Below are 27,558 nucleotides of genomic sequence, written 5' to 3'. Positions count from 1 at the left end.
ACACCGAATTCTGAAATTAAGTGTTTAAGACCCATTGGAAAATATTCACCTTTTATATCGTAAAAATGGTAATGGGCAGATTAAGCACGTTACTATGTGTGCTTATGCTGGCTAATAGATGAAGGGAAACATTTAATTCAATCACCTTATGGTTTTCCCTCAGTGGTACAACCATCTCATTTACAAACTTATATTAAATTTCCTTTTGAATGTTAATATTGGATCAACTTCAACTACCTACTGCATTCTACACCAACGTAATGTCCTGTATCAAAACAATTTACAGTCACAGAGACACACAGCATGGAAACATGCCCTTCAGCCCACTATGTCTGTGCTGGTCAACATGCACATATACTATTCCCAGTTTCTCCTTGTGTCTTTTATTATTTTGGAAATACCTTAACCAATACATTTTGTTACTCTCTCTCATGCGAATGCAAATTGGTTCTGCTCCTTTACTCTAAACTGTTCCAAAATATAAAGGTTTTGTTGAACCTCATCTTAAACTCAACTTTCTGTGCTCTAAGGTCTCACCTGGTTTCCTGAGTCTCTCACCACAACAGCAGTCCCTCCCTTTTCATGCCGTGGAAATAAATCTTCTCCACACCCTCTACAAACCCATTGTAAACCCTGTGGTCCCAGAGTTGTACAAACTCCTCCAACTGTGGCCTAGCCAGAGATTTGTAATGCATTGATGAACATACTACCAAGGTAACTGGGAATCTTTAATCCCTTTTTAAGTATGAATGCCATTAAATAATATGTCAGCACTGTTTTATAGGCATTGTCTGTTATGTTATCCAATTAATCTACATGGGCAAATTACCTACAATTGGTCCACTTCAACACTTTGCCTCATGTCAGTAGAAACATATACATGTGTTGCTCCTGGGGATTTTGCACATACTGCACACTTTAGGTTCAAGAGGAAGCCGCACTCTCTGACAGCAGGCGTAGGTTGTGTGTTGGGCATTGAAAAGGTCTCAGGTAGATGATCCATGGAAGGCAACTGATCTCAAAGACTGATAGACAAGACAGATTGGATGAAACCCTGGGGCGGATCTGCCACTGACCGTATGATCACTGGCCACAGTATGGTCCTGAGGGCACTCGGCCAGGCCAGCTCCCAGTTCATTGACGTGGTCCACTGCTGCCCAATACAATGTAGGGCCTCAGCCAGTGCAAATGACTGCCTGCAGGAGTGGTCACGTCTGTCAGTGAAGCTCCATTCTGACCCTCAAGGACAATCAAACCTGCCACTGAAATTAAACGTTTGCGAATGACATTCAAAAGCATCAGGTACTTGCTAAAAATAAATTAATGAGTTAAAAATTATGTCATTTCAAAGCAAAATGCTACCAAGCACTCACGCACATTTTAAAGGAACAAAATATATTTAAGCTAGCCTCAGAGAGTAAAATATAATTAGTCCACAGTGTGAGAGTTGGGAAGACTGCAGGGGTTTGCAGTGCCCCATCTACTTAACAATCCTCTCTGGTTAATTTCAGAAACACTGCTCTCTGCCACCCCAAGTGCTGAGAGCCAGGAGTGAGACAAGGCATGGCAGCTTATTGTCTGAACTGAACTCTTTATTTTCCTTACAGAGACCAGCACCCTGAATGTGACATCGTCCCCACCAAACACAACAGGTAATGCAACAGAAGGAGAGAAGTGTAATCTCGATCCATTCTACACATTTTTTCTTCAATATAATTTTTGAAAATTCTGTGAATCTCAGACATTTGTTGATGAAAATGAGTAATTACTATCTATAAGAAAACAATGATATGATTTATCAGAAAACAATAATGGGCAAAATGAGCACATTCAGGCCATCCTACCTTTCAAAGAACAGAACAATTAATTCCAATGCACAACTCACCTGCATTGGAACTGTAGGACCTCCTTTATATGGATGTGGTCGACCTGCAGTTGGAATGAAAAATGACTGTTCTACCAGTGTCTTATCCAGTAGGGTACCCTGGAAGGCAACAATTTATTGTGTGCAAGTAATTACTATTCATATTAAATTCAGTGATTTTGGGACTTCCCTTAAATCCACCAGCTTTGAGTGTCTATGCTGCAGCCTGTGGAAAATACTTCGACTTGTTTAATTTTTAAAACCATTCAGAACTTTCAGATTCTTTGTTCAATCTTATGTTAATCTTCCCTGCTCTCAGGAGAATTGCTCCCTTCTCTCATTTCTCCCCATAACTGAATGGAAGTATACATCCCCTGCCCCATCGATATGGCCATATATAAATCATGGTGCCCAGTGTTTTGCAAAATACACCGGTTGAGGCCTAGCCAAAGTCTTTGTGATTATTTTACAAGCATATTTTGCCACACAACTCTTTAATGCGTTGCAGCAGGGAAAAGGGAAAAGATGTGTTTGAATTGAGAAGTTGACTGTCCATTTGAGGCAGCTATACACATCTTCCCATTAAAGGCCTCTTCCCCTCTGCTATCAGATTTCCGAACGGTCCATGAGCCCATGAACACTACCTTGTCATTCCTTTTAATTGTGCACTATTTATTTATTTTGGTAGTTTATAGTAATTTGTTATGTCTTTGCACTGTACTGCTGCCACAAAACGACAAATTTCACGTCATGTAAGTTAGTGATAATAAACCTGATTCTCATTCTGAATACTGTGGAGGGAGGCAGTGATTCACTCTCTGATTTACAGGGCAATATAATGGACTTCAAGAAGAAAACAATTAAGTCAAATAATATATTAGGGTGAAATTTTTCTATAAAAGCAGAAAACTTTTGGAATATTCAGCAGGTCAATTAGCAACCGTGGAAAGACAAATAGTTAACGTTTCAGGTCCAGAGCCCTTCATCGGAACTGGGTCCCAGACTTGTGAAGGTAACTAATCCTCTCTCCACAGATGCTGCCTGATTTCTGTTTGTGTTTCAGATTTCCAGCATCTGCAGTTTTATTTGACTTTCAATTACTGCTTCTCATCTATGTTGCGTGTAAATCAATAAGCATTGTTTGAAGTCTCATGATAGCTTTGCTAAATGTGGTGGTTTGCTGATCCAATATCTTGTATATTTTCTACAGCTGCAAATATTTCCACTGAGATTTTGTCTCCACCAAACACAACGGGTACTGGGAATGTGCTTTCTGAGAATATGGTGGATTAATTTAGTTGTTTAAAACAATAGGAAACAGTTATAGTGAAGGTATAGTGATGTGACTTGATGTAGGAACTGTTGGACAGGATGTTGTCTGTTTCTATTCAACACATTTTGCAACACAATACTTGTTGACTTGAGCCGTAACTTGCAGAGAGTTTACAAGGACATTTCTGAGATGAAACATAGAAGCATTATCTGATCTTGAATCTTCCACTACCTTGACAAACGACACTCTGATTATGACATTTGCTCCGCTGAACACAACAGGTACTAAACATGTGATTTTTGAAAATACTGAGAAATGTTGAACACCTGATGCTGAAATTATATATTTAAGACCCATTGGAAAATGTTCACCTTTTATATCGTAAAGATGGTAATGGGCAGATTAAGCACGTTAAACTGTGTGTGCTGATCGATGCTGGCTAATAGATGAAGGGAAACATTTAATTTCACCACCTCATTATTTTCCCTCAGGACTACAATCATCTCATTTACAAATTTATAAATAATTTCCTTTTGAATGCCAATATTGGTTCCACTTCAATTACCTGCTGCATTCTACACCACAATAACGTCCCATGTCAAAACATTTTAGAGTTACGGAGTCATACAGCATGAACACTTGCCCTTCTGCTCATCATGTCCGTGCTGGTCTTCAAGCACCTACCTATACTATTCCCAGTTTCTCCTGGTCTCTTTTGTTATTTTGTAAGTACCTTAACCAGTACTTTTTGTTACTCTCTCTCATGTCAGTGTAAACTGGTTCTGCTCCTTTACACGGAACTATTCTGAAATATAAACATTTTGTCGAATCTCAACTTAAACTCAACTTTCTCTGCATTAAAATGATCTCACCTGGTTTCCTGAGTCTCTCACCACAACAGCAGTCCCTCCCTCTTCATGCTGTGGAAATAAATCTTTTCCACAGCCTCTATAAAGCCATTGTAAAACTTGTGGCCCAGAGTTATACAATCTATTCTAACTGCAGCCTAACCAGTGATTTGTTATGCATTAATGGACATTTTACAAAAGTGTCTTGGAATCTTTCTCCTTTTTCAAGGAGGAATATCATTATATAATGTGATTGTTTTATAGATACTACCTGTTTTGTAGTCTAACTAATTTAAAATAAGATATCTTTATTAGTCACATGCACATTGAAACATACAGAGGAATACATCTTTTGGGTAGATTGTTCTGGGGGCTGCCCGCAAGTGTCGCCACGCTTCCGGCGCCAACATAGCATGCCCACAACTTCCTAACCCGTACGTCTTTGGAATGTGGGAGGAAACCACAGCACCCGGACGAAACCAACGCGGACACTGGGAACGTACAAGCTCCTTGCAAACAGTGGCCAGAATTGAACCCAGGTCACTGGTGCTGTAACGGCGTTACACCAACCGCTACACTACTGTGCCTGCCCATATCTACATAGGCAAATTATCAACAGTTGGTCCACTTCAACACTTTGCCTCCATTGTGAAGCTCTGTTTTCAGGCTCATGGACAATCAAAGCTGCCACTGAAATTGAATATCTGCGAATGACATTGAAAAACACCAGGAACTTGCTAAAAATAAACTAATGAGTTAAAAATTACATTATTTCAAAGTAAAGCACCACCAACCACTCACACACATTGTAATGGAACTAAATATATTTAAGCTAACTTAAGTGAGTCAAGTATAAACCATCCACCTCCCAGTGTAAGAGTTGGGAAGTCTGCAGAAGTTTGCGGTGCCCCATCTACTTAAACATCCTCTCTGGTTATCTTCACAAGCATTGTTTTCTGCCACCCCAAGTGCTGAAAGCCAGGACTGAGACAAGGCATGGCAGCTGATTGTCTGAACTAAACTCTTTACTTTCCTTACAGAGACCAGCACCCTGAATGTGACATCGTCTCCACCAAACACAACAGGTAACATAACAGCTGGAGGGAAGTGTAATCTCGATCCATTCTACACATTTTTTCTTTAATGTATTTTTCAACACTTTGTAAATACTGGGAATACCATAGAACCATAGAACAATACAGCAGAATACAGGCCCTTCAGCCCACAATGTTGTGCCGGCCTTTAAACCACACCTAAGACTATCTAACCCCTTCCTCTCACATATCCCTCTAACTTAAATTCCTCCATATGCTTCTCTAACAATCTCTTGAACTTGTCCAATGCATCAGCCTCCATCACCTCCCCAGGCAGCGCATTCCATGCACCAACCACTCTCTGGTTGAAAACCTCCCTCTGACACCACCCTTGAACTTCCCACCCAATACCTTAAAGCCATGTCCTCTTGTTTTGAGCATTGGCGCCTTGGGAAAGAGGCACTGGCTGTCCACTCTATCTATTCCTCTCAATATCTTGTATACCTCTATCATGTGTCCCCTCATCCTCCTTCTCTCCAATGAGAACAGCCCTAGCTCCTTTAATCTCTCCCCATAATCCATACTCTCTGATCCAGGCAGCATCCTGGTAAATCTCCTCTGCACCCTTGCCAACGCCTCCACATCCTTCCTATAATGAGGCGACCAGAACTGGACACAGTACTCCAAGTGTGGCCTAACCAGAGTTTTGTAAAGCTGCATCATCACTTAGCGGCTGCTAAACTCGATCCCATGACTTATGAAAGCTAACATCCCATAACCTTTCTTAACTACCCTATCCACCTGTGAGGCAACTTTCAGTGATCTGTGGATACGAATCACCAGATCCCTCTGCTCCTCTACGCTGCCCAGAATCCTGCCATTTACCTTGTACTCCGCTTTGGAGTTTGTCCTTCCAAAGTGTACTACCTCACACTTCTATGGATTGAACCCCATCTGCCACTTCTCAGCCCAGCTTTGCATCCTATCAATATCCCTCTGCAATCTTCGAAAGCCCTCCACACTATCCAAAACACCACCAATCTTTGTGTCATCTGCAAACTTGCTAACCCAGCCTTCCACCCCCTTATCTAAGTCGTTAATAAATATCACAAAAAGTAGAGGTCCCAGAACTGATCCCTGCGGGACACCACTAGTCACAGCCTTCCAATCTGAGTGCACTCCCTCCACCACAACCCTCTGCTTTCTACAGGCAAGCCAATTTTGAATCCACACAGCCAAGCTTCCCCAGATCCCTTGGCCTCTGGCCTTCTGAAGAAGCCGACCATGCGGAACCTTGTCAAACACCTTACTAAAATCCATGTAGACCACATCCACTACACTACCCTCATCAATCTTCCTGGTCACCTCCTCAAAGAACCCTATCAGGCTTGTGAGGCAAGATCTTCCCTTCACAAAGCAATGCTGGCTGTCCCTTATCAGTCCCTGTTTCTCCAAATGCTCATAGATCCTATCTCTTAGAATCCTTTCCAACAGCTTACGAACCACAGATGTAAGGCTCACCGGTCTGTAATTCCCTGGACTAGCCCTACTACCTCTTTTGAATAAGGGGACAACATTTGCCACCCTCCAATCCTCTGGTACCATCCCTGTTGACAACAAGACTCAAAGATCCTAACCAACTGTTCGGCAATCTCCTCCCTCGCCTCACGAAGCAGCCTGGGGAATATTCCGTCAGGCCCCGGGGACTTATCTGTCCTGATATTTTCTAACATCTCCAACACATCCTCTCTCTTAATATCTGCACAGTCTAGAACATTACCCTCACCTACACTGTTCTCAGCATCATCAAGACCCCTCTCCTTGGTGAATACTGAAGAGAAGTATTCATAGAGACCCCCACCCACTTCCGCAGCTTCCAGGCACATCCTCCCACCTTTGTCTTTAATCGGACCTACCTTTACCCTAGCCATCCTTCTGCTCTTTACGTAAGAGAAAAAAGCCTTGGGATTCTCCTTAACCCTACTCGCCAAAGCCTTTTCATGTCCCCTTCTTGCTCTCCTCAGCCCTTTCTTAAGTTCCTTCCTTGCTACTCTATATTCCTCACGAGCCCTGTCCGATCCTTGCTGCTTACACCTTATGTATGCTGCCAATACCAGACACTTGATGACAAAATTGAGTAATTACTATCCCTAAGAAAACAATGATATGATTTATCAATAAACAATAATGGACAAAATGAGCACATTCAGGCCATCCTACCTTTCAAAGAGCAAAACAATTAATTCCAATACACAACTCTGCTCCGTTAGAACTGTAGGGCCTGCTTTACAATGATTTGGTCATCTCGCAGGTGCAATGAATATTGACTGTGCCAGCAGTGTCTTATCCAGTAGTGTATACTGGAAGGAAACAATTTGTTCAGTTCAGTAATCACTGTTCATATTAAATTCAGTGATTTTGTAGGTTTCCTTAAATCCACCAGCTTTGAGTACCTATGTTGCTGACTGTGCCTGTTTATTCTATCAAAAGTACTGAAATGTGAACATCTTGTTCAATCTCATCTTAACTTCACTATTCTTCATTGTAAATAGACCTCACCTAGTTTCTTGAGTCACTCGCCCTAACTGAGGAACAGGATTAATGATCCCTTGGAAAGGCGGGGACTGATGAGAGATAGGCAGCATGGCTTCATCAAGGACAGATCTTGTCAGGTCTTGTCCAACCAATCTGATTAAATTTTTTGAAGAGGTAACAAAGTGTATTGATGAGGGCAGTGCAGTGGAAGCACATGCACTTCACTAAGGCCTTTAATAAGGTCCCACATGGGAGATTGATGCAAATGGTTAGGGCCCATAGGATCCAGGGCAAATTTGATCCAAAACTGGCTTGGAAATATGAGACAGAGGGTGCCGGTAGCAAGGTTTCTTTGTGATCAGACGCCTGTGCCTAGTGGTGTTCTACAGGGATCGGTGCTAAGACCCTTGATGTTTGCAATGTCTATCAATGATTTAGATGTGGAGGTAGGAGGCATGGTCAGTATGTTCACAGATGATGCAAAAGTTGGTGGACTTGTTGATGGTGTGGAGGGTAGTTTAGTCTACAGAGTGATATCAATGCGTTGGTGAAATAGGATGAGAAATGGCAGATGCATTTTGGGAGTACTGATGAGGCTTGTCCATGCACCATGAATGGTAAGGTCCTAGGGTGTTTTGAGGAACAGAGGGACCTTGTCTTACAGTTCCAAGGATCCTTGAAAGTGGTAGTACAGGTAGATAACATGGTTAAGAAGGTATATGGGATACTGGCCTTCATTACTCAGGATATTTAGTATAGGAGTAAGGAGGTTATGCTCCAAATTGGTAAAATAATGGTCAGACCTCAGCTGGAGTACTGTGTGCAGTTCTGGTCAGCACACTACAGGAAAGATGTGACAGTGTTGGAGAAGGTGCAGAGGAGATTCACCAGGATGCGCCTGGGATAGACCGTTTCAGTTCTGAGGAGATTCTGGAGAGGCGAGCTCCATTTTTGCATTTGGATCCTCCTTATTACTTGAGAACAGAATTTCTTCCCAGAATGCTGCACTTAATCTTCATAAAATAAAAACCAAAATTACTACTAAAACTAATGAGGTGTGAAAAAATTCTGCTTCTGATTTGAACTTCCAATTAATTTAGTATTATTGGAAAATGAATTCAGAAATTTTTAGTTAAAACAATGAGGCCTGTTGATGTGATATTTTTCTGTCTTGTTTGTTTACAGTGTGTGGGCTTTGCTAGAGAGGCCAGCACTTAATGTCCATCCCTAATAACATAAGGGGCAGAACGAGGCTATTCAGTCCATTCTTCCTAGGAGGGACCTTTGAAATAGTTACCTGATTAGTTTCAATACCACCACCTTATTGAAAACCAAAATGTAAATGTCTCTTCAGAGATGTATCCAACTATATTTTGGGAGGTAATAGCTTAAAGAGTTTCTGCCACTTTTTCACTCCTTAAAATGATTGCAAATAGTTAATTCCTCCTCATTTCTGCTGTAGTTCCTGTATAAATCATCTGGAATCCATAAAGTTTGAATACCTGGTGACCTACCAGTGGTTACAAATTCCTCTTCTGTTTTGACCAGAACTGTTCAGAATTTTGAACTCCTCAGTGAATATATCTCTTAATTCTCACTTTTCCCAGGAGATTTAGATTTCCCAGTCACCACACCAGTCTTCAATCATCTTTTGAGCCATTTGGTTAAGTCGCTCTGGTACACAGCCCAAAGCTTCCAACTTTTTTAAAAGAATGTTTCCCTTAATTGCATATAAATATGCCAGCTGAGATATAACCAGCAAATTGTAAGGGTTTGACCAAGTCCTAAGCCTGTATTACAGTACCACCATCCTTCACTGAGAAAGACCTTATCATGGCTGATGGAAATGGAGCTGTTTCTCTGAGCATTATCAGAAGTACATTATAATGGGACAGGGAGTCTGGGAAGTAGGAAAGGAAGTTTTGGGGAAGGTGGAATGGTTTGGTCGTGGGAACTGAACAAGTTTGATTAGTGTTAAAATGCAAACCTATTTGTGTGAGAAGTGACATCAGACAAAAGATGAAATTTTGACAAAATGAATTAAAATTTTGTTTGGATAATTATCATTACTAATCTGCTTGGACAATGATGCAACTTTGTTCCATAAAGTGTTGTGGGATTTGCCAATATCTATTCATCTCTTGAAAAGTATGCTCTTGTGTCACATTATCCTCAAATAGTCCACCAGTGCCATAATCCATAGACACATTACCAAGCACAGCAGTTTGTCTCGTATGAAACTTTACTTTTTTTATTGTAGATAACAACACACTGACTGTGATGTCATCTACACAGAATACCACAGGTACTGTAAATTTATTCTCCGAAAATATTTATATAATAGAAATTTGAAGCAAATATTGTGTCATTAAGAAAGATGGTCATTGTTGATTGAATTTACATTGTTCTTTGTTTATAGTTTGTGACCTTTGCTGGTGAGGCCAGAATTATTGCCCATCCTAATCATAATCAAATAAATGGCAGAACAAGATGTTCTTGTGACTCTGAGGTGCTTTTACAATCGTGACCTGATTGGTTAGTTACCTGATTAGTTTCAATTGTATCTTCTTTTGATCACCCAATACATTTGTCCCCTTCAGAATTATATAGAATTATCTTTTGATAGGTGATATTGAAAGAGTTTCCAACCCTTTACAGGTTTTGGGTAATAGGTGTTAAAAATCATTGCAAAAAAAGTAATTCCCTTCATTTTCCCTCTAGTTCATATATAAGTAATCTGGAATTCACAAAACTTGATTACCTTGTGACCTGCCAGTTGTTACAAATTCCTTTTGTTTCTCAATCAAAACCATTCAAAATTTTGAACCCCTCTTAAAAATATTTTTAATAATTCTCCCTGTTCTCAGGTGATTAGATTCCCCATCACCCCACGTATCTGAAGTCAATCATCTTTTGTACCACTCAGATAAGTCAGACCTGTACCTCCTCCAAGGCCTCCATATTCTTGGGAATGAATGTTTCCCTTGATTGAACATAACTGAACTAGCTGATATGGAGCTGATAAACTGTAAAGCTCTGAACAATGCTTCATAAGACAGTATTACAATGCCATCATCCTTCTCTGAGAAACACCTTATCTCTGCTGATGGAAATTTGAAAAAGTGGCTATTTTTCTGAGAGTTATTGAAGATGCAATATAATGGGGCAGTGCTGCCAGATAGCAGTGGGATGAGGTTTTGGTAAGATATGTATGAAACATTTCACATAACATTAAAATCTGAATTTGTATCTGTTAGAAGTGAATTCAGAACAAAGGTGAGCTTTGGAGAACAAAAATTGAAAGTTTTGATGTAGTAAATATCATATCCAGTTAAATTTATTCAAGGCTACAACTTATTTCCATTAAATGTTGTGGATTCTGAACTTCTTTGTGAATATTTCATTTTAACCTTCCTGTTCTAAGATTCTCCAAGCTCCCCATGTATCTGCAGGAAATCATCCTTTGTACCATTAGGATTAATTGCTCCTCTATTCAGTCCATGGCCTCCATGTCTTCCTAAAGAACATTTTCCTTCATTATACATCAATGTGCTTGCTGAGGTATAACCAGCAAGTTGTAAAGGCTTGAGGAATACCTTATAAAACAGTGTTACAATATCGGAGACCTTCTCTCTGAGATATTCTTTATAGCTGCCACTGCAAGTTTTGAAAAGACAAGTGTTTTCCTGAGCATTTTCAGAGGCACAATATCATGGGACAGTCTATCTGGGCCGAATGGGGAGGGAGTTTTAGTGAGATGTGTATGGATTTGTGGTGGGAAATAAAACATTTAAGGTAGTGTTAAAATCTGAATTTGTAACTGTTAGAAGTGTTAGAGGTGAGCTGTTGACCACAATTTTTGAGAGTTTTGCTGCAGAAATTATCATTTCAATTCAAATTATTCAAGGCTGCAATTTATTTCAATAAATGTTCGGCAATTGTCGATATCTATTAAGCCTTTCAAAGTTAATTTTGTGCTACCAGAACCTCAAATAGCCAACTAATGCTATAATCTACAGATACATTATAAGGAATATCAAACACCAGGCATGGTAGCTGGTCTCTTGTGAACCCTTATACTTCCATTACAGGGAACAGCACGCTGACTATGACATTAATTCTGCATAACGCCACAGGTACTGTACCTTTGTTCTTGGAAAATATTAATGAGGTTAGAAACTTCTATCAGATACTGCAGCATTAAGAATGATGGGGCTGCTGGTGCAATTTACTGTTATATTCATTTACAGGTTGTGGGCTTTGCTGGTGTGGCCAGCATTTGATCCCCATCCCTAATATTGTGGAATATAGGGCAGAACAAGACCATTCTATCCATGGAATCTGAGAGGATCCTTTGAAATAGTAACTTGATTAGTTTCAATACAATCTTCTTACTGAATACCCAATATATTTTTTTTCCAGAGAAATATTTTCATTTACCTTTTTGTAGATAATATTGACAGAGCTTCGACCACGTGGAAAGACCTTAAAAATTGTTGCAAACAATAACTACCCTCATTTCCCCTTTAGTTCCTCTATAAATTACATGGAAGCCAAAAAGCTTGGTTACCTTGCTACCTGCCCATGGTTACAGATTTCCCTTCTTTCTTGATGAAAACCATTCAGAAGTTTGAACTTTTTTGTGAATATTTCTTTTTAACTTTCCTGTTCTAAGATTCTCCAGGCTCCCGTGTATCTCCAGACAATCATCCTTTATGCAATCACTCCTGTATTCAGTCCATGGCATTCATGTTCTTCCTAAAGAGTATTTCCCTTCATTATACATAATTGATCCAGCAAGTAGTAAAGGTTTGAGGAATACTTTATTAAAGTGGTATGATTCCAGTGTCCTTTTCTGAAATGTTCTTTATAGCTGCCAGTGAAAGTTTTGAAAAGACAGCTGTTTTTTCTGAGCAATTTCAGAGGCAAAATACAATGGGACAGTCTATCTGGACAGCAGGAGGCATGAGTTTTAATGAGATGTGTGTGGATTAGTGCTGGGATATGAAAAAATTCAATTAGCATTAAGATCTGAATTTGTATCTGTGATAAGTTAATTTAGACTAAAGGTGAGATTTTGACTACAAACATTCCCAGTTTTGTTATGAAATATATAACTTCTGTTCAGTTAAGATGAAGTTGCACCAGAGTTCTGTAAAGTGTTGTGGGGGCTCATCAATATCTGCCAAGCTCTTTAAAAAAAAGCTAATCTTTTGTTATATTTTCCTCAAATAGTAAACCTGTACAAGAAGCAGATGGTACATTAGATATCAAGCACAGAAGTTTGTCTCATATGAAACCTTATACTTCCATTGCAGTGAACAATTCTTCGAAGGGAAATGTACTGTGGAGATGTGGTCATTGTTCAGGGATCTCTTGCAGGATGTTAGGGATAAATTTGTCCCGGTGAGGCAGAGAAGGAATGGCAGGGTGAAGGAACCATGGGTGACAAGAGAGGTGGAACGACTAGTTAGGAGGAAGAAGGCAGCACACATAAGGTGTAGGCAGCAAGGATCAGAAAGGGCTCAGGAGGAATATAGGGTAGTAAGGAAGGAACTTAAGAAGGGGCTGAGGAGAGCAAGAAGGGGATGTGAAAAGGCTTTGGCGAGTAGGGTTAAGGAAAATCGCAAGGCTTTTTTCACGTACGTGAAGAGCAGAAGGATGACGAGAATAAAGGTAGGACCGATTAGAGACAAAGGTGGGAGGATGTGCCTGGAAGCTGTGGAAGTGGGTGAGGTCCTCAATGAATACTTCTCTTCAGTATTCACCAAGGAGAGGGGTCTTGATGTCACTGAGGACAGTGTTGGTAAGGTTAATGTTCTGGAGCATGTAGATATCAAGAGAGAGGATGTGTTGGAGCTGTTAGAATATTAGGACAGATAAGTCCCTGGGGCCTGACGGGATATTCCCCAGGCTGCTCCACGAGGTGAGGGAGGAGATTGCTGAACCGTTGGCTAGGATCTTTGAGTCCTCGTTGTCCACGGGAATGGTACCGGAGGATTGGAGTGTGGCATCTGTTGTCCCCTTATTCAAAAAGGGTAGTAGGGATAGTCCAGGGAATTACAGACCAGTGAGCCTTACGTCTGTGGTGCGCAAGCTGTTGGAAAGGATGCTTAGAGATAGGATCTATGAGCATTTGGAGAATCATGGACTGATTAGGGACAGCCAGCATGGATTTGTGAAAGGAAGATCATGTCTCACAAGCCTGATAGGATTCTTTGAGGAGGTGACCAGGAAGATTGATGAGGGTAGTGCAGTGGATGTGGTCTACATGGATTTTAGTAAGGCGTTTGACAAGGTTCCACATGGTAGGCTTCTTCAGAAGGTCAGAGAGCATGGGATCCAGGGACGCTGGGGCGAGTGGATTCAGAATTGGTTTGCCTGTAGAAGGCAGAGGGTTGTGGTTGAGGGGGTGCATTCAGAGTGGAGGGCTGTGACTAGTGGTGTCCCACAGGGATCAGTTCTGGGACCTCTACTTTTTGTGATATTTATTAATGACTTGGATGAGGGGGTGGAAGGCTGCGTTAGCAAGTTTGTAGATGACACGAAGGTCAGAGGTGTTATGGATAGTGTGGAGGACTGTAGGAGATTGCAGAGGGATATTGATAGGATGCAGAGCTAGGCTGAGAAGTGGCAGATGGAGTTCAATCTGGAGAAGTGTGAGATAGTACACTTTGGAAGGGCAAACTCCAAGGTGAGTACAAGGTTAATGGCAGGATTTTGGGCAGTGTGGAGGAGCAGAGGGGTCTGGGGGTTCATATCCACAGATCACTGAAAGTTGCCTCGAAGGTGGATAGGCTAGTTAAGAAAGCTTATGGGATGTTAGCTTTCATAAGTCGGGGGATCAAGTTTAAGAGCTGCGAGGTAATGATGCAGCTGTACAAAACTCTGGTTAGACCACACTTAGAGTACTGTGTCCAATTCTGGTCACCTCATTATAGGAAGCGTGTGGGAGCATTGGAAAGGGTGCAGAGGAGATTTACCAGGATGCTGCCTGGTTTGGAGAGTATGGGTTATGAGGAGAGACTAAGGGAGCAAGGGCTTTACTCATTGGAGAGAAGGAGGATGAGGGGAGACATGATAGAGGTGTGCAAAATATTAAGAGAAATAGATAGAGTAGACAGCCAGTGCTTCTTTCCCAGGGCACCAATGCTCAATACAAGAGGACATGGCTTTAAAGTAATGGGTGGAATGTTCAAGGGATTTATCAGAGGGAGATTCTTCACCCAGAGAGTGGTTGGTGCATGGAATGCGTTGCTTGGGGTAGTAGTGGAGGCAGTTACACTGGTCAAGTTCAAGAGATTGTTAGATAAGCATATGGAGGAATTTAAAATAGGGGAATATGTGGGAGGAAGGGTTTAGATTGTCTTAAGTGAGGTTTAAAGGTCAGCACAACATGGTGGGCCAAAGGGCCTGTATTGTGCTGTATTGTTCTATGGTTCTATGGTCCTCTGGTAATGTGACACCATTACCAAAGCATACTGCAGGTACCGTACATTTGTTCTTTGAAAATATTAGCAATATTGGAAACCTGATGCAGAAGTTGTATTGTTCAGAAACATGAGGACCATTCATGAGATTTATTTTTATTCATGTACAAGTTGTGGGCATTGTTGGTGAGGCCAGTGGTTATTTCATAACCCTGTGATAAAAGGCAGAATAAAGCTATTTGTCCCATTGTGCCTGGACAAGCTCCTTGCAATGGTTCCCTCAATAGGCCCGATACCCCTCCTCCCATCAAATAGCCTTGTTTATGCCTCTTCATGTGAAAGGTATCCAAGTCCCTTATGAATGATAACTCCGAAACAGCCATTTTTCAGTGTTGCAGTCCAGATCTTAAAAATGGTTCCATGAACAAATTTTCCCCTCACTCTCCTCTGCTCACCAAATAAATTACACTAACACTGCAAATTCTGATTGCTGACTGATCTGCAATTGGAATTAATTCCACTTACTTACTTGTTTGGACAGCGCTGTGAAAATTTCTCTTACTTCTCTCTGATCTAAAAGATTCAGATTCACCAGATGTGCCACAGACTGAACTCAATCAACCACTGCACCCATGTGGGGAAATTACTCCTGTCACCCAATCCAAGGATTTAATATCCTTCCTCATGACTATTTTCCTTCATTGCACACAATTCCAGCAGCTGAGATATAACCAGAAATCTTGAAAAATAACCTGCTTTCATACAAGTATTTCACAATACCTCAGTTTTCCATGAGCAACACTTTAACACTGCAGATAGCAATTCCGAAATAGCGCAGCCAATTTACAGAGCATTATCAGAGGTTCAATACAATGGGTCATGTTGAGATGCACAGGGATGGAGGTGAGGTGTTGAAGGAAAACTGTTCAAAACTTTAAAGCCCTTCGAAACTATTTCTCATCACCCTTCCCATTCTCAAGTGAATAGATTCTCCAGTCACTCCACATATCTGGAGACAATGATCCTCTGTACCACAGAGATAAATTGCTCCTGAACCCAATTAAAAGCCTCCAAATTCTTCCTAAATTATATTTCTCCAAACTGTAAACTAATATATGAGTTGAGATGTAACCAGTAATTAGTAAAGGTTTAAGGATCGCTTTATATAAATATATTACAATACTGCACACCTTCTCTGAGATACACCACATCACTACTGACAGATATTCAGAAAAAAACAAGTTTTCTTTCTGAGCAATACCAGAGGCACAGTCTGTTGGGACAGGGTGTCTGGGGGGCAGGTTAGGTTGTAGTGGGAAAGATGGAATGGATCGGTGATGAGAAGTGAACAAGTTTGATTCACATTAAAATCCGGGTTTACTTCAAGGGAAGTGACTTCAGACCAAAGATGAAGTTTTTACAATAAAAATTACAAGTAATTCTGTGTCAAATATCGTGTATACTTAGCTCAGGCAAGGCTGCAGTGAAGGTCCATGAAGTATTGTTCGGACTTGTCAATATCTATTAATTTTATAAAATTAATTATCTGCTACATTATCCTCAAATAGTACACCAGTGCCACACAATCTGCAGGCAGATTACAAAGGAACATCGCACCAAGCGTGACAGTGTGTGTTATATGAAGCATTACCCTTTCATTTTAGGGAACAATATTGGTATTGGTGTTGGTTTATTATTGTCACTTGTACTGAGGTACAGTGAAAAACTTGTCTTGCATACCATTTGTACAGAACAATTCATTACACAGTACATTGAGGTAGTACGGGGTAAAGACAATAACAGAATACAGAATAAAGTTTCACAGCTACAGGGAAGTGCAGTGCAGGTAGACAATAAGGTGCAAGGTCAAACAAGGTAGATTGTGAGGTCAAGAGTCCATCTCATCCTATAAGAGAACCATTCGATAGTCTTATCACAGTGGGATAGAAGCTGTCTTTGAGCCTGGTGGTATGTGCCCTCAGGCTCCTATATCTTCTGCCTGATGGGAGATGAGAAAAGAGAGCATGACCCAGGTGGGTGGGTCTTTGATTATGCTGGCTGCCTCATTAAGGCAGCAAAAGGTATAGACAGAGTCCATGGAGGGCAGGCTTATTTCCATGATGCGCTGGGCTGTGTCTACAACTCTCTGCTGTTTCTTGTGGTCCTGGGCAGAGCAATTGCCATACCAAGCCATGATGCATCCAGATAGGATGCTTTCTATGGTGCATCAATAAAAAATGGTGAGTGTGAAAGGGGACATGCCAAATTTCTTTAGCCTCCTGAGGAAGTAGAGGCATTGGTAAACTTTCTTGGCTGTGGCATCTACATGGTTGGACCAGGACAGGCTATTGGTGATATTCACTCCTAGGAACTTGAAGCTCTCAACCCTCTCGACCTCAGCACCATTGATGTAGACAGGTGCATGTACACTGCCCCCTTTCCTGAAGTCAATGACCAGCTCTTTTGTTTTGCTGACATTCAGTGGCTGCTAATGTGACATCGCAACCACTGAATACCACAGGTATTGTAAATTAGTTATTTGACAATATTGGTAACATTATGAACCTTTTGCAGAAATTGTGTTGTGAAGAAACATGAAGACCCCCAAAGCGATTTATTTTTATTTGTGTACAGGTTTTGGCTTTGCTGCTGAGCCAACACTTACTCCCAATAATCCAATAATCATGGAATAAAGGACAGAACAAGACTATTTGTTCCATTGTACTGTGCAGTCTTCTTGAAATAATCTACTGAATAGGTGCAATACCCTCCTCCCATCAGACTACCTTGTTCCCATCTCATCTGTGAAGTATATCCAATTCCCTTATGAAAGGTAACTTTGGAGCAACTTGCATCAGTCTTTCAGCAATACAGTCCGAATCTTAAAAATGGTTGCAGACACATCATTTCCCTTGCTTTCCCCTCTGGTTCCCTATTAAATTACAATGTATCCTTGAACCCCTGCGTGTTGACTGACCTGCCATAGGACAATTCCTCTTATTTACTCAATCAAAACCATTCAGATATTGAACATCTCTGAATATTCCATTTAAACTTGAAATATTTACCTGATTAGATTCTCCAGTCACCCCAGGTATCTGAAGCCAATTACCTTTTGTACCATTCATTCCTCTAGTATGCAATTCCATGCCTCTATATTCTTCCCAAAGAGTGTTTTCCTTTCTAGTACATGAGGACAGATTTAAGAACACTTTATAAGACTGTGTCACAATACTGCAGTACCACCAAAGGTACAAATAATAGGACAGGTATCTATGTGGCCAGAAGTTAGGGGGAGGAGTGGAGAGGGGAGGGAATGTAGTGGGGAATAGGGATGAATTTGTGATGGGAGCTGAACAACCTGGTTTAGTTCTATATTCTGAATTTGTTTCTGTCTAAAATAACTACATAAGAAAGATAACCTATGAAAAATTTTGTTGCCAGTAAAAATAAATTTTCTATTCAGTTCACATAAGGCTGTGAATTGAACAATATTGCACACGTATTGGAGGGAATTGTCAAGATTACTTAACTCATTAAAAAAAAATAAACTTGTATTACATAATCTCCAAATAGTACACTGGTGCCATAATCTGCAAAAACATTATAAAGGGATATCACACACTAAGCAAGGCAATTTGTCTCATGTGATACCTTATACTTGCATCATAGGGAAAAGCACTGCTAGTGTGACAACATTTCCATGGAGAACGAGAGGTACGGTAAATTTGTTCTTTGGAAATTTTAATAGTATTGGAAACCTAATGCTGACATTGCACCATGAAGAAAAATGTGTCTGCTGGTATGACTTTATTTTGTTTCTCAGTGTAGAGGTAGTGGGTTTTGGTGGTAAGGCTTTGATTTATTGTCAATCCCTAATAGTCATAAACTAAAGGGCAGAAGACACGTGCTCGATCCATCGTGCCTGTGTTGCACCTTTGAAATAGTTACCGGATCAATATCAATACAACCTTATCATTCCAGAGCTTATATGTATCTTCTCATCAGATATATATCCAATTCCTTTTTGATGATTAATATTCAAACAGCTTCCTTCACTTTCTTGGACTATGCGAACAAGAACTTATAAATGATTATAAAAAGATAATTTCCTCTACTTTCCCCCCTACCTTTTGCATAAGCTATCAAGATCCTTGTCCTTTTGTTGTCTTGCAACCTGCCAGTGGACATAAGTTACCCTTGTTTACTCAATCAACACGGCTTGCTATATGCCTATTAATCCTTCCTGTTCTAAGGAGATTAAATTCTCCAGTCCCCCTCATATCTGAAGACAATCATCCTTTGTACCACTCAGTTAAATTGCTCCTGCATCCAGTCCAAGGCCTCCACCTTCTTTCAAGGAGCGTTTCCCTTATTTGTATGTAAATATGCCAATTGAGATCTAACCAGCAAAATGTAAAATGAATGCTTTAAAAGGTTGTATAACAATCCCACGGTCCTTCTCTCACTGCTGATGGAATTTCAAAAATAGAACTATTTTTCTGGGCTTATTCATGGGAAGAAAATAATGGTTTAGGTAGTCCAGGCGATAGGAGGAGGGAATTATTGGGAAGGTGAATCAAGTAAATCATTCCTGCCCCAAGTCCAATGTTGCTTCCCTGAATTGTGCATTAATGAGCCAGCTAAAGTATAACCACAGTACAGAAAGGATGTGGTGGGCCATCGGGCCTGTTTCTGTGCTGCACAACTCCATGGCTCTAATATCTGCAAATTGTAAAGCTCAGAGCTACTGTTTATATTACAATACCACAGTCCTTCTCTGAGAATCACCTTATCACTGTTGATGGAAAGTTGGAAGAAGACAGTTGTTTTTCTGAGCAACATCTGAAGCACAGTATAATGGGACAAGGGGTCCGGTTGTGGGAAAAATGGAATGGATTGGTGCTAGGGACTAAACAAGTTTAAATTAAAATATGAATTTCTTTCTGTGGGAAGTGATTGCAGACCAAAGATGAACTTCTGACATCAAAAATTATAAATTTTATTGGGATAAATATTAATTCAATTCAGCCCAGAAAATGATGCAACTTAGTTCCTTGAAGTGTTGTCAGGACTTGTGAATATCTGTTCAACTCCTAAGCGGAAAATGTTATACCACATACTACACCAGAGCCACAATTTGGACACATTACAAAGGAAAGTCTCACACCAGGAATGACCGTTTATCTCATTTGAAACCTTCCACTTCCATTACAGGAAAGAACAAGCCTAAAGGAACAAAGTTTCCAAAGAAAACTATAGGTGCTGTAAATTTGTTCTTTAAAACTTATTAATAGTATTAGAAACCTGTTGCAGATATCTTGTTGATGTAAAAGATGGGAACTTCTTATGTGATTTTGTTTTTGCTGGTTGTGAGATTTGTTGGTGAGCCAACATTTATCACCCATCCTTAACAAGGAAAAGCAAAGGGCCAACACTATTTCAGTGCATTGTGCCTCTGACAGGGCTTTGAAACACTTGTCTCATTAGTTTCAATACTATTCTTTTGAACATGGAATTTATCTGTCCTCTTCAGAAATGTATCCAGTTATCTTTTCATAGATCACATTGGAAGAGCTTCCATTACCTTTCCAGATTATGAATGACAGACCTTAAAAATCATTTTAAAAACATGATTTATCTCATTTTCCCTCTAGTTCCTGTACAAGTTACTGTACCTTACATGGTAACCAAAGTAACCAAATTTATGGAAACCAGTTGTTAAATTTCCCCTTGTTTCTTGATCAAAACCATTCAGAATTTTCAACCACTCTGTGAATATATCTTATAATTCTCCCTGTTCTTAGGCAATTAGATTCCCCAGTCACCCCACGTATCTGAAGTTAGTCATCCTTGGCACCGATAAATCATTCCTGCACCCAATCCAATGCCTCTATACTATTCCTGAAGACTGTTTCCTTGGATTACAGCTCAATAAGCCAGCTGAGATATAACCAGCAAATTGTAAATGTTTGAGCAATGGTTTATAAGACAATATTATAAAACTACAGTCCATCTCTGAGAAACACCTTATCATTGCTGATGAAAAATTGGAAGAAAACATTTGCTTTTCTGACCAGTGTTTACTGCACAATATAATGTGACAGAGTGTCTGGTGCCAGGGGTAAGGAATTTTGGGGAAAAAGGAATGAAGAAAAAGGGAACTGTTAAATATTAAACATTTGTAATTGTTTGAAGTGAATATGGACTTTTAACAACAAAATTGCAAGTTTTCTTGTGATAAATGTCATGACCATTCAGTTCAGAACAGGCTGAAACTTAGTTCCTTAAAGTATTATGGGACCTGTCCATATAACTGCCAAGAAGATTATCTTATGCTACAATATCATCCTCAAATAGTACATCAGTGCCATAGTCTGCAGCCACATTGCAAAGGAATTTCATGTACCAGACATGACAGTTGTCACCTAAAGAAACCTTTCACTTCTATTATGGAAAACATTGAGTCTAATGTGACATCACTTCGACAGATTACTACAGACATTGTACGTTTGTTCTTTTCTTTCTTTTTCAATATTTTTATTAATTCGGAATAAAAAATACAAAGTACATGAAACAAAGGAAAAAACAAAATGTTACAAAATAGATTGTATTGAATCACACTTGAAATCACAAAACTTCATATTAATAAACAAAAATGATAACTGATTAGTATTAATAAATTGGAATAATTTTATTATTAAAAAAATCTAACCCCACTACCAAAACAGAAGCGGTTTGGATAAAAAAAACACAAAAAAACACCCTAAAGACATGAAAGTGTTGGCTAATATTTGTACTTTAAGCACCAAATCAGTGGTTTTGAAAGTAGTTCAAAAAAGTTCCCCATAATATTTGAAAGTTCAGAATAGATCCAGAAATAGAGCAGCGGATCTTCTCTAAATTTAGATATGACATGACATCCCGTAACCATTGAGCATGAGTGGGGGGAGTAATTTCCTTCCATTTAAGCAATATAGCCTTCCTGGCTATAAGAGAAATGAAGGCCAAAATGTATAAGTCAGAAGTCTCCAGAATTATATCTTTTTCTCCAACAATCCCAAATAACATAGTTAAAGGATTTGGCTTAAAATTTATTTTAAAAAGAACTGAAAAGGTTTGAAATACCTCTATCCAGTATTTTTCCAGACTCGGACATGACCAAAACATATGAATTAAAGAAGCCTCTCCATTATTGCATTTGTCACAATAAGGAGATATATCCGAATAGAAATGCGATAACTTGACTTTGGACAGGTGAGCTCTATGGACCACTTTAAATTGAAGGAGGGAATGACATGCACATAATGATGAAGTATTAACCAGTTTAAAAATTTGATTCCAAGTTTCCTCAGAAATTGAAATCTGCAGATCATGTTCCCAAGCATTTTTAATTTTGTGTAAAGGAATCTATTTGTTCCTGATAACCTACCATAAATCTTAGATATTGAACCATCATAAAAAGGCTTCAAATTAAAAATTACATCTAGTAAGTTCTTATCAGGACTTATAGGGAAAGTATGTACTTGAGATCGGAGAAAATCTCTAATTTGCAAATATTGAAAGAAGTGAGTTTTTGGCAAATTATATTTAGTTGACATTTGTTCAAACATTGCGAAATTTCCTCCAACAAACAGATCCTGAAAACAAGTAATACCCAATCTATCCCATTCTTTAAAAACTATGTCAGTTATGGAAGGTTTAAAAAAACAATTAGCAAAAATGGGACTAGACAAAGAAAATCTCAATAAACCATAATATTTTCTAAATTGTAACCAAATCCTCAAAGCATGTTTAACTACCAAATTATCAGTTAATTTATTTATTGATAAAGGAAGTGAAGAGCCAAGCAAAGAAATAATAGAAATTTTTTTAACAGAATTAGCTTCCAAAGAAACCCATACTGGACAGGCCTCATGTAACCAAAAAGTAAAATTTCATATATTGACTGCCCAGTAATAAAACCTAAAGTTGGGTAAGGCAAAGCTTCCATTATTTTTAGCTTTCTGAAAATGAATTTCATTTAATCTAAGATGTTTAGTTTTCCATATGTAAGAAGATATAATTGAGTCAAGAGAATGAAAAAAAGACTTAGGAATAAAAACAAGTAAAGCCTGAAATAGATACATAAATTTAGGTAAAGTATTCATTTTAATAGAATTAATGCGGCCAATCAACGATATAGAGAGGGGTGACCAATTTGGTAAGACCCTTTTCACATAATTCAATAAAGCAAGAAAGTTCTCTTTAAATAAATGTTTATAATTTTTAGTAACTGTTACACCCAAATAGGTAAAATGATTTCTTACAATTTTAAAAGGAAGTTTAATATCGAATGGCATCAGATTGATCAAAGCGAAAAGTTCGCTCTTGTGTAAATTCAGTTTATATCCTGAAAACTGGCTAAAACGGGAAAGTAAAGAAAGCATAGAATGTAATGAAGTCTCAACATTAGAAATGAAGAGCAATAAATCATCAGCATAGAGCGAAACTTTGTGAGTAGTACATCTCCTAAAGATACCAGCAATCTCTGTAGATTCTTGAAAAGCAATAGCTAAATGTTCTAAGACCAGGTCAATAGCAAAGGGCTCAAAGGGCATCCCTGTCTGGTTCTGCGTTGAAGTTTAAAAGGTTCAGAAGGTTGAAAGTTTGTAAGAACACGGGCAGAAGGAGATAAATAAAGTAATTTAATCCATTGAATAAAATCGGGCCCAAAGTTAAATTTTTCTAAGGGTTTAAATAGGTAACTCCATTCAACCCAGTCAAAGGCCTTCTCGGCATCTAGAGAAATCACACATTGTGATATTTCCTTAGAAGGAGAACCAGTAATATTCAATAAATGATGAATATTAAAATGGGAATAACGGTTTTTGATAAACCCAGTCTGATCATCGGATATAATTAATTGTAAAACATTTTCCAATCTACGAGCCAAAACTTTAGATAAAATTTTAACATCAACATTCAGTAAAGAAATTGGTCTGTATGAAGAACATTCCGTTGGGTTTTTATTCTTCTTAAGAATAAGTGAAATGGAAGCTTCATAAAAGGATTGTGGTAACCTTCCCAATTTAAAAGAATCCAAAAAAACAGAGCTTAAATAAGGTATAAGCAGTGAGGAGAAAGCCTTATAGAATTCTCCCGGAAATCCATCAGGACCTGGAGTCTTTCTTGACGGTATAACCTCGGTGATTTCCTCATAAGTAATAGATTTATACAGTTGTTTTCAGTTATCAGCAGAGAGTGTAGGAATATTTAATTGGTCGAAAAAGTTGTTCATTGCAGTATCATCTTTAGGAGAATCAGAACTATAAAGTCTAGAATAAAATTCTCTAGAAGTATCATTTATTACTAAATGATCTGTTGTCCTTTCTCCACTGGCTTTGCGAACTTCTTTAATTTGCCATCTAGCTATGGAGGTTTTTAATTGGTTAGCCAATAATTTACCTGTTTTATCTCCATGGATATAAAATTGACTTTTATCTTTTAAGAGTTGATTCTCAATTGGATATGTTAAAAGGAGATCATATTTGATTTTAATTTCAACTCGCCTTTTATATATAGTGGGATCTGGATCCAAGGCATATTTTTGGTCTGGAAGTTTCAATTGATTGGCTAAATCAATCCTCTCTGTATTAGTTTTTTACTTAACGCTTACCATGTAAGAAATAATTTGTCCTCTAATAAATGCTTTAAAAGCATCCCATATAATAAGACCAGAAGTCTCTCCCGGGGTACTCTCTTTAAAAAAGAAAGTGATTTGTTTCTCCAAAAATTTTAACAAGTCTTTATCAGATAGCAAAGTTAGATTAAAATGACAGGATCTGTTTATTTGAGGGAGTCTGGGGAGATTTAAAGATAAAAACACAGGAGCATGGTCTGAAAAATCAATCTCTTTATATTCACAGGATCAGATTGATGAAATCATTTGACTATCAAAAAAAAATAATCAATCCTGGAATATGTGTGATGAACGTGAGAAAAAAAGTGAATATTCCCTGTCTTCTGGATATAACAAACGCCAGACATCAGTAACGCCAGTTTTCATTAAAAAGATTGAAGAAATAAAGCAGATTTATTAAGAGTTGCTGGTTTAGTAGATGACCTATCTAACTTTGAATCTAACCAACAATTAAAGTGTCCTCCTAGAACCAGAGAGTAAAGATTCAATTCTGGCAAAAGAGCAAAAAATAGTTCAAAAAATCCTGGATTGTCCATATTCGGAGCATATTGGCAAATACCACCAGTCTATTATCTAGCTTCCCTGATACTATAAAAAAAACGACCATTAGTGTCCATTATTACCTTATGTTGAACAAATGAAACGCTATTATCTATAAAGATTGAAACCCCCCTTGATTTAGCTTGGAAAGAGGAATGATATTGTGTCCCTCTCCATCAACTGAAAAAGTGTAAAGTACCACAATTACATGTATGAGTTTCTTGTAAAAAAAATTGAAGCTTTGAGCTTTTTAATGTAAGTAAAAATCTTGTTTCGTTTTACAGGATGGTTTAAATCTTTAACGTTAAAACTAATTAAATTAATCACTCAATCCATTTTAATATTGTTTAAATGTGAGTAATAAAAAAGGTAATATGCAAGCCATATTAGAATGTAGATTCAAATAAAGCACTGAATTTTCCAATAAGGTAAATAAGCAACAGACTTGGCTAAAAGCCCAAAACAGCTTCCAAAGAAAGAACCCAACCCCCCTTCCACCACCCAAAGAGAGAAAGCAGCTGACCAATAGAAAGCCGGCATCTATATCTAAAGACAGTTTAACCCAAATAATCCTGCTGCCAATTTCTCAAGGTTGGTAAATTTCAACCCAGTCAAAACAGTAACTTGAAAAAAAAACACGGTTTCAAAATCATGGAATAACAGATATCTTTGTTGGTTTATTAGTAAAAAAAACCTCAAAAGAATATATGTAAAATAACGTATAAAAAAAGATCCAAAATCAGAATAGATAAACATTCAAAATATTAGTAAGGGGTTATCAAAAATAAAAAAAGTAGATGTTTATGAAGAAAATTACACAGTCTTTCAATCCTCAGGTTCCAGAAAAACTTGAGAGTCTGCAGGGGAGGTAAACCACTTATACAAGCCATTTTTCAGAATAATTCTAAGCTTTGCAGGGTAACGAAGCAAAGGTTTATAAACATGGTTAAACAGCTCAGACATTACCTTTTTAAATTTCACACATTCATTCATAACTTTGGGTGAGAAATCTTCTAATCTTGTAATCTTGGTGGTTAATCATTCCTCTTCAGTGGGATTCACGAATTAAAAGGTCTTTGATTTGAAAGTCATGCGGAGAGATAATGACTGACCTGGATTTGCCTTCCGTAAGAAATTTGTTCACCGGTGATCTATGTGCTCTATCAATCTTAGGTGCAGATTTTAAAATAGAAGGAAACAATTCAACCAAAAAGTTTGCAAAGAATTCAGTAGGTTGATTGCCTTCCACTAGCTCCTTGAGACCGATAATTCAAAGGTTGTTTCTTCTGCTCCTATTTTCTAAGTCAATAATCTTCTGCTTTAGCTTTTCATTAGATTTAGATTGCTTTTTACAAAGCTTTTTCAAGTCATCAATCTTCCCATCCAAAACTGAGAGAGACGCTTCATGCTGTTTAATCCGTTCATCATGATCATGTAAAGTTTCTTGGATAGAATCCAACTTAGAATTAATCTTCTGAAGTTGCTTCTGAAATTGTTCAAATTTATCGGAAGAATCATCTATATGTTTTTGAAGCAATTGTAAAATAGATTCCAGAGATGCAGGAGGGTCATCTTTCTTAGTAATTTTAGTACCTTTGGCACCCCTTGTAGCCATGGTGAAGTAAAATTGCAATTCGAGAGAGAGTTTCAAACCGGGTTGAGAAAGTAAGATAAATGGGAGCTCCAGCATGTAGCTGTTACTCCACTAACGACCAGCAGACCCGTTGCAAGGGAATATCATGTACCAGACATGACAGTTGTCTCCTAAAGAAACCTTTCACTTCTATTATGGGAAAAAGTGAGTCTCGTGTGACATCACTTCCAAAGATTACTACAGACGTTGTACGTTTGTTCTTTAAAAAAAATAGTAATATTGGAAAACCGTGCAGATATTTTGTTGTAAAGGAATATGAGCACTGCTGATGTGATTTATTTTGACCTGTGTACATGTAGTGGGTATTGCATGTGAGGCCAGCATTTATTGCCCATCCCTAACTATCGTGGACTATATGACAGAACAAGACTATTTGTTCCTTTATACTTATTGAGGGCTCCTTGCAATATTTACCTGAATGGGTTTAATACAGCACGGTAGTGTGGCGGTTAGTGCAACACTATTTCAGCGCAAGTGACCCGGGTTCAGTTCTGGCCGCTGTCTGTAAGGAGTTTGTATGTTCTCCCTGTGTCTGCGTTGGTTTCCTCTGGGTGCTCCGGTTTCCTCCCACATTCCAAAGATATATGGGTTACGGAGTTGTGGGCATGCTATGTTGGCACCGGAAGAGTGGTGACACTTGCAGGCTGCCCCCAGAACACTCTACGAAAAAGATGCATTTCACTGTGTGTTTCGATGTA

The 27,558-nt window shown here is 38.7% G+C and overlaps 1 protein-coding gene across 22 annotated transcripts in view; it reads left to right on the top strand.

Annotated features, from left to right (window-relative positions):
* LOC127569895 (adhesion G-protein coupled receptor G2-like) overlaps positions 1 to 27,558 on the top strand; it is a 136,966-nt gene that overhangs the window by 62,357 nt on the left and 47,051 nt on the right. For 13 of the 22 annotated variants that reach the window (XM_052014932.1, XM_052014926.1, XM_052014927.1 and 10 more), the window contains 6 exons: positions 1,608 to 1,652; positions 5,026 to 5,070; positions 9,815 to 9,859; positions 11,646 to 11,690; positions 18,657 to 18,701; positions 20,202 to 20,246. In XM_052014932.1, coding sequence (XP_051870892.1) covers positions 1,608 to 1,652; positions 5,026 to 5,070; positions 9,815 to 9,859; positions 11,646 to 11,690; positions 18,657 to 18,701; positions 20,202 to 20,246 — 270 coding nt within the window. The remainder of the gene's footprint in view (positions 1 to 1,607; positions 1,653 to 5,025; positions 5,071 to 9,814; positions 9,860 to 11,645; positions 11,691 to 18,656; positions 18,702 to 20,201; positions 20,247 to 27,558) is intronic. The other 9 variants (XM_052014933.1, XM_052014934.1, XM_052014924.1 and 6 more) reach the window with 4 other exon arrangements.

This window comes from Pristis pectinata, chromosome 4 (genome assembly GCF_009764475.1).
Source record: "Pristis pectinata isolate sPriPec2 chromosome 4, sPriPec2.1.pri, whole genome shotgun sequence".
Taxonomy (NCBI): Eukaryota; Metazoa; Chordata; class Chondrichthyes; order Rhinopristiformes; family Pristidae; genus Pristis; species Pristis pectinata.
Note: the sequence above shows the minus strand (reverse complement) of the source record. Positions and strands in the feature narration are given on the sequence as shown.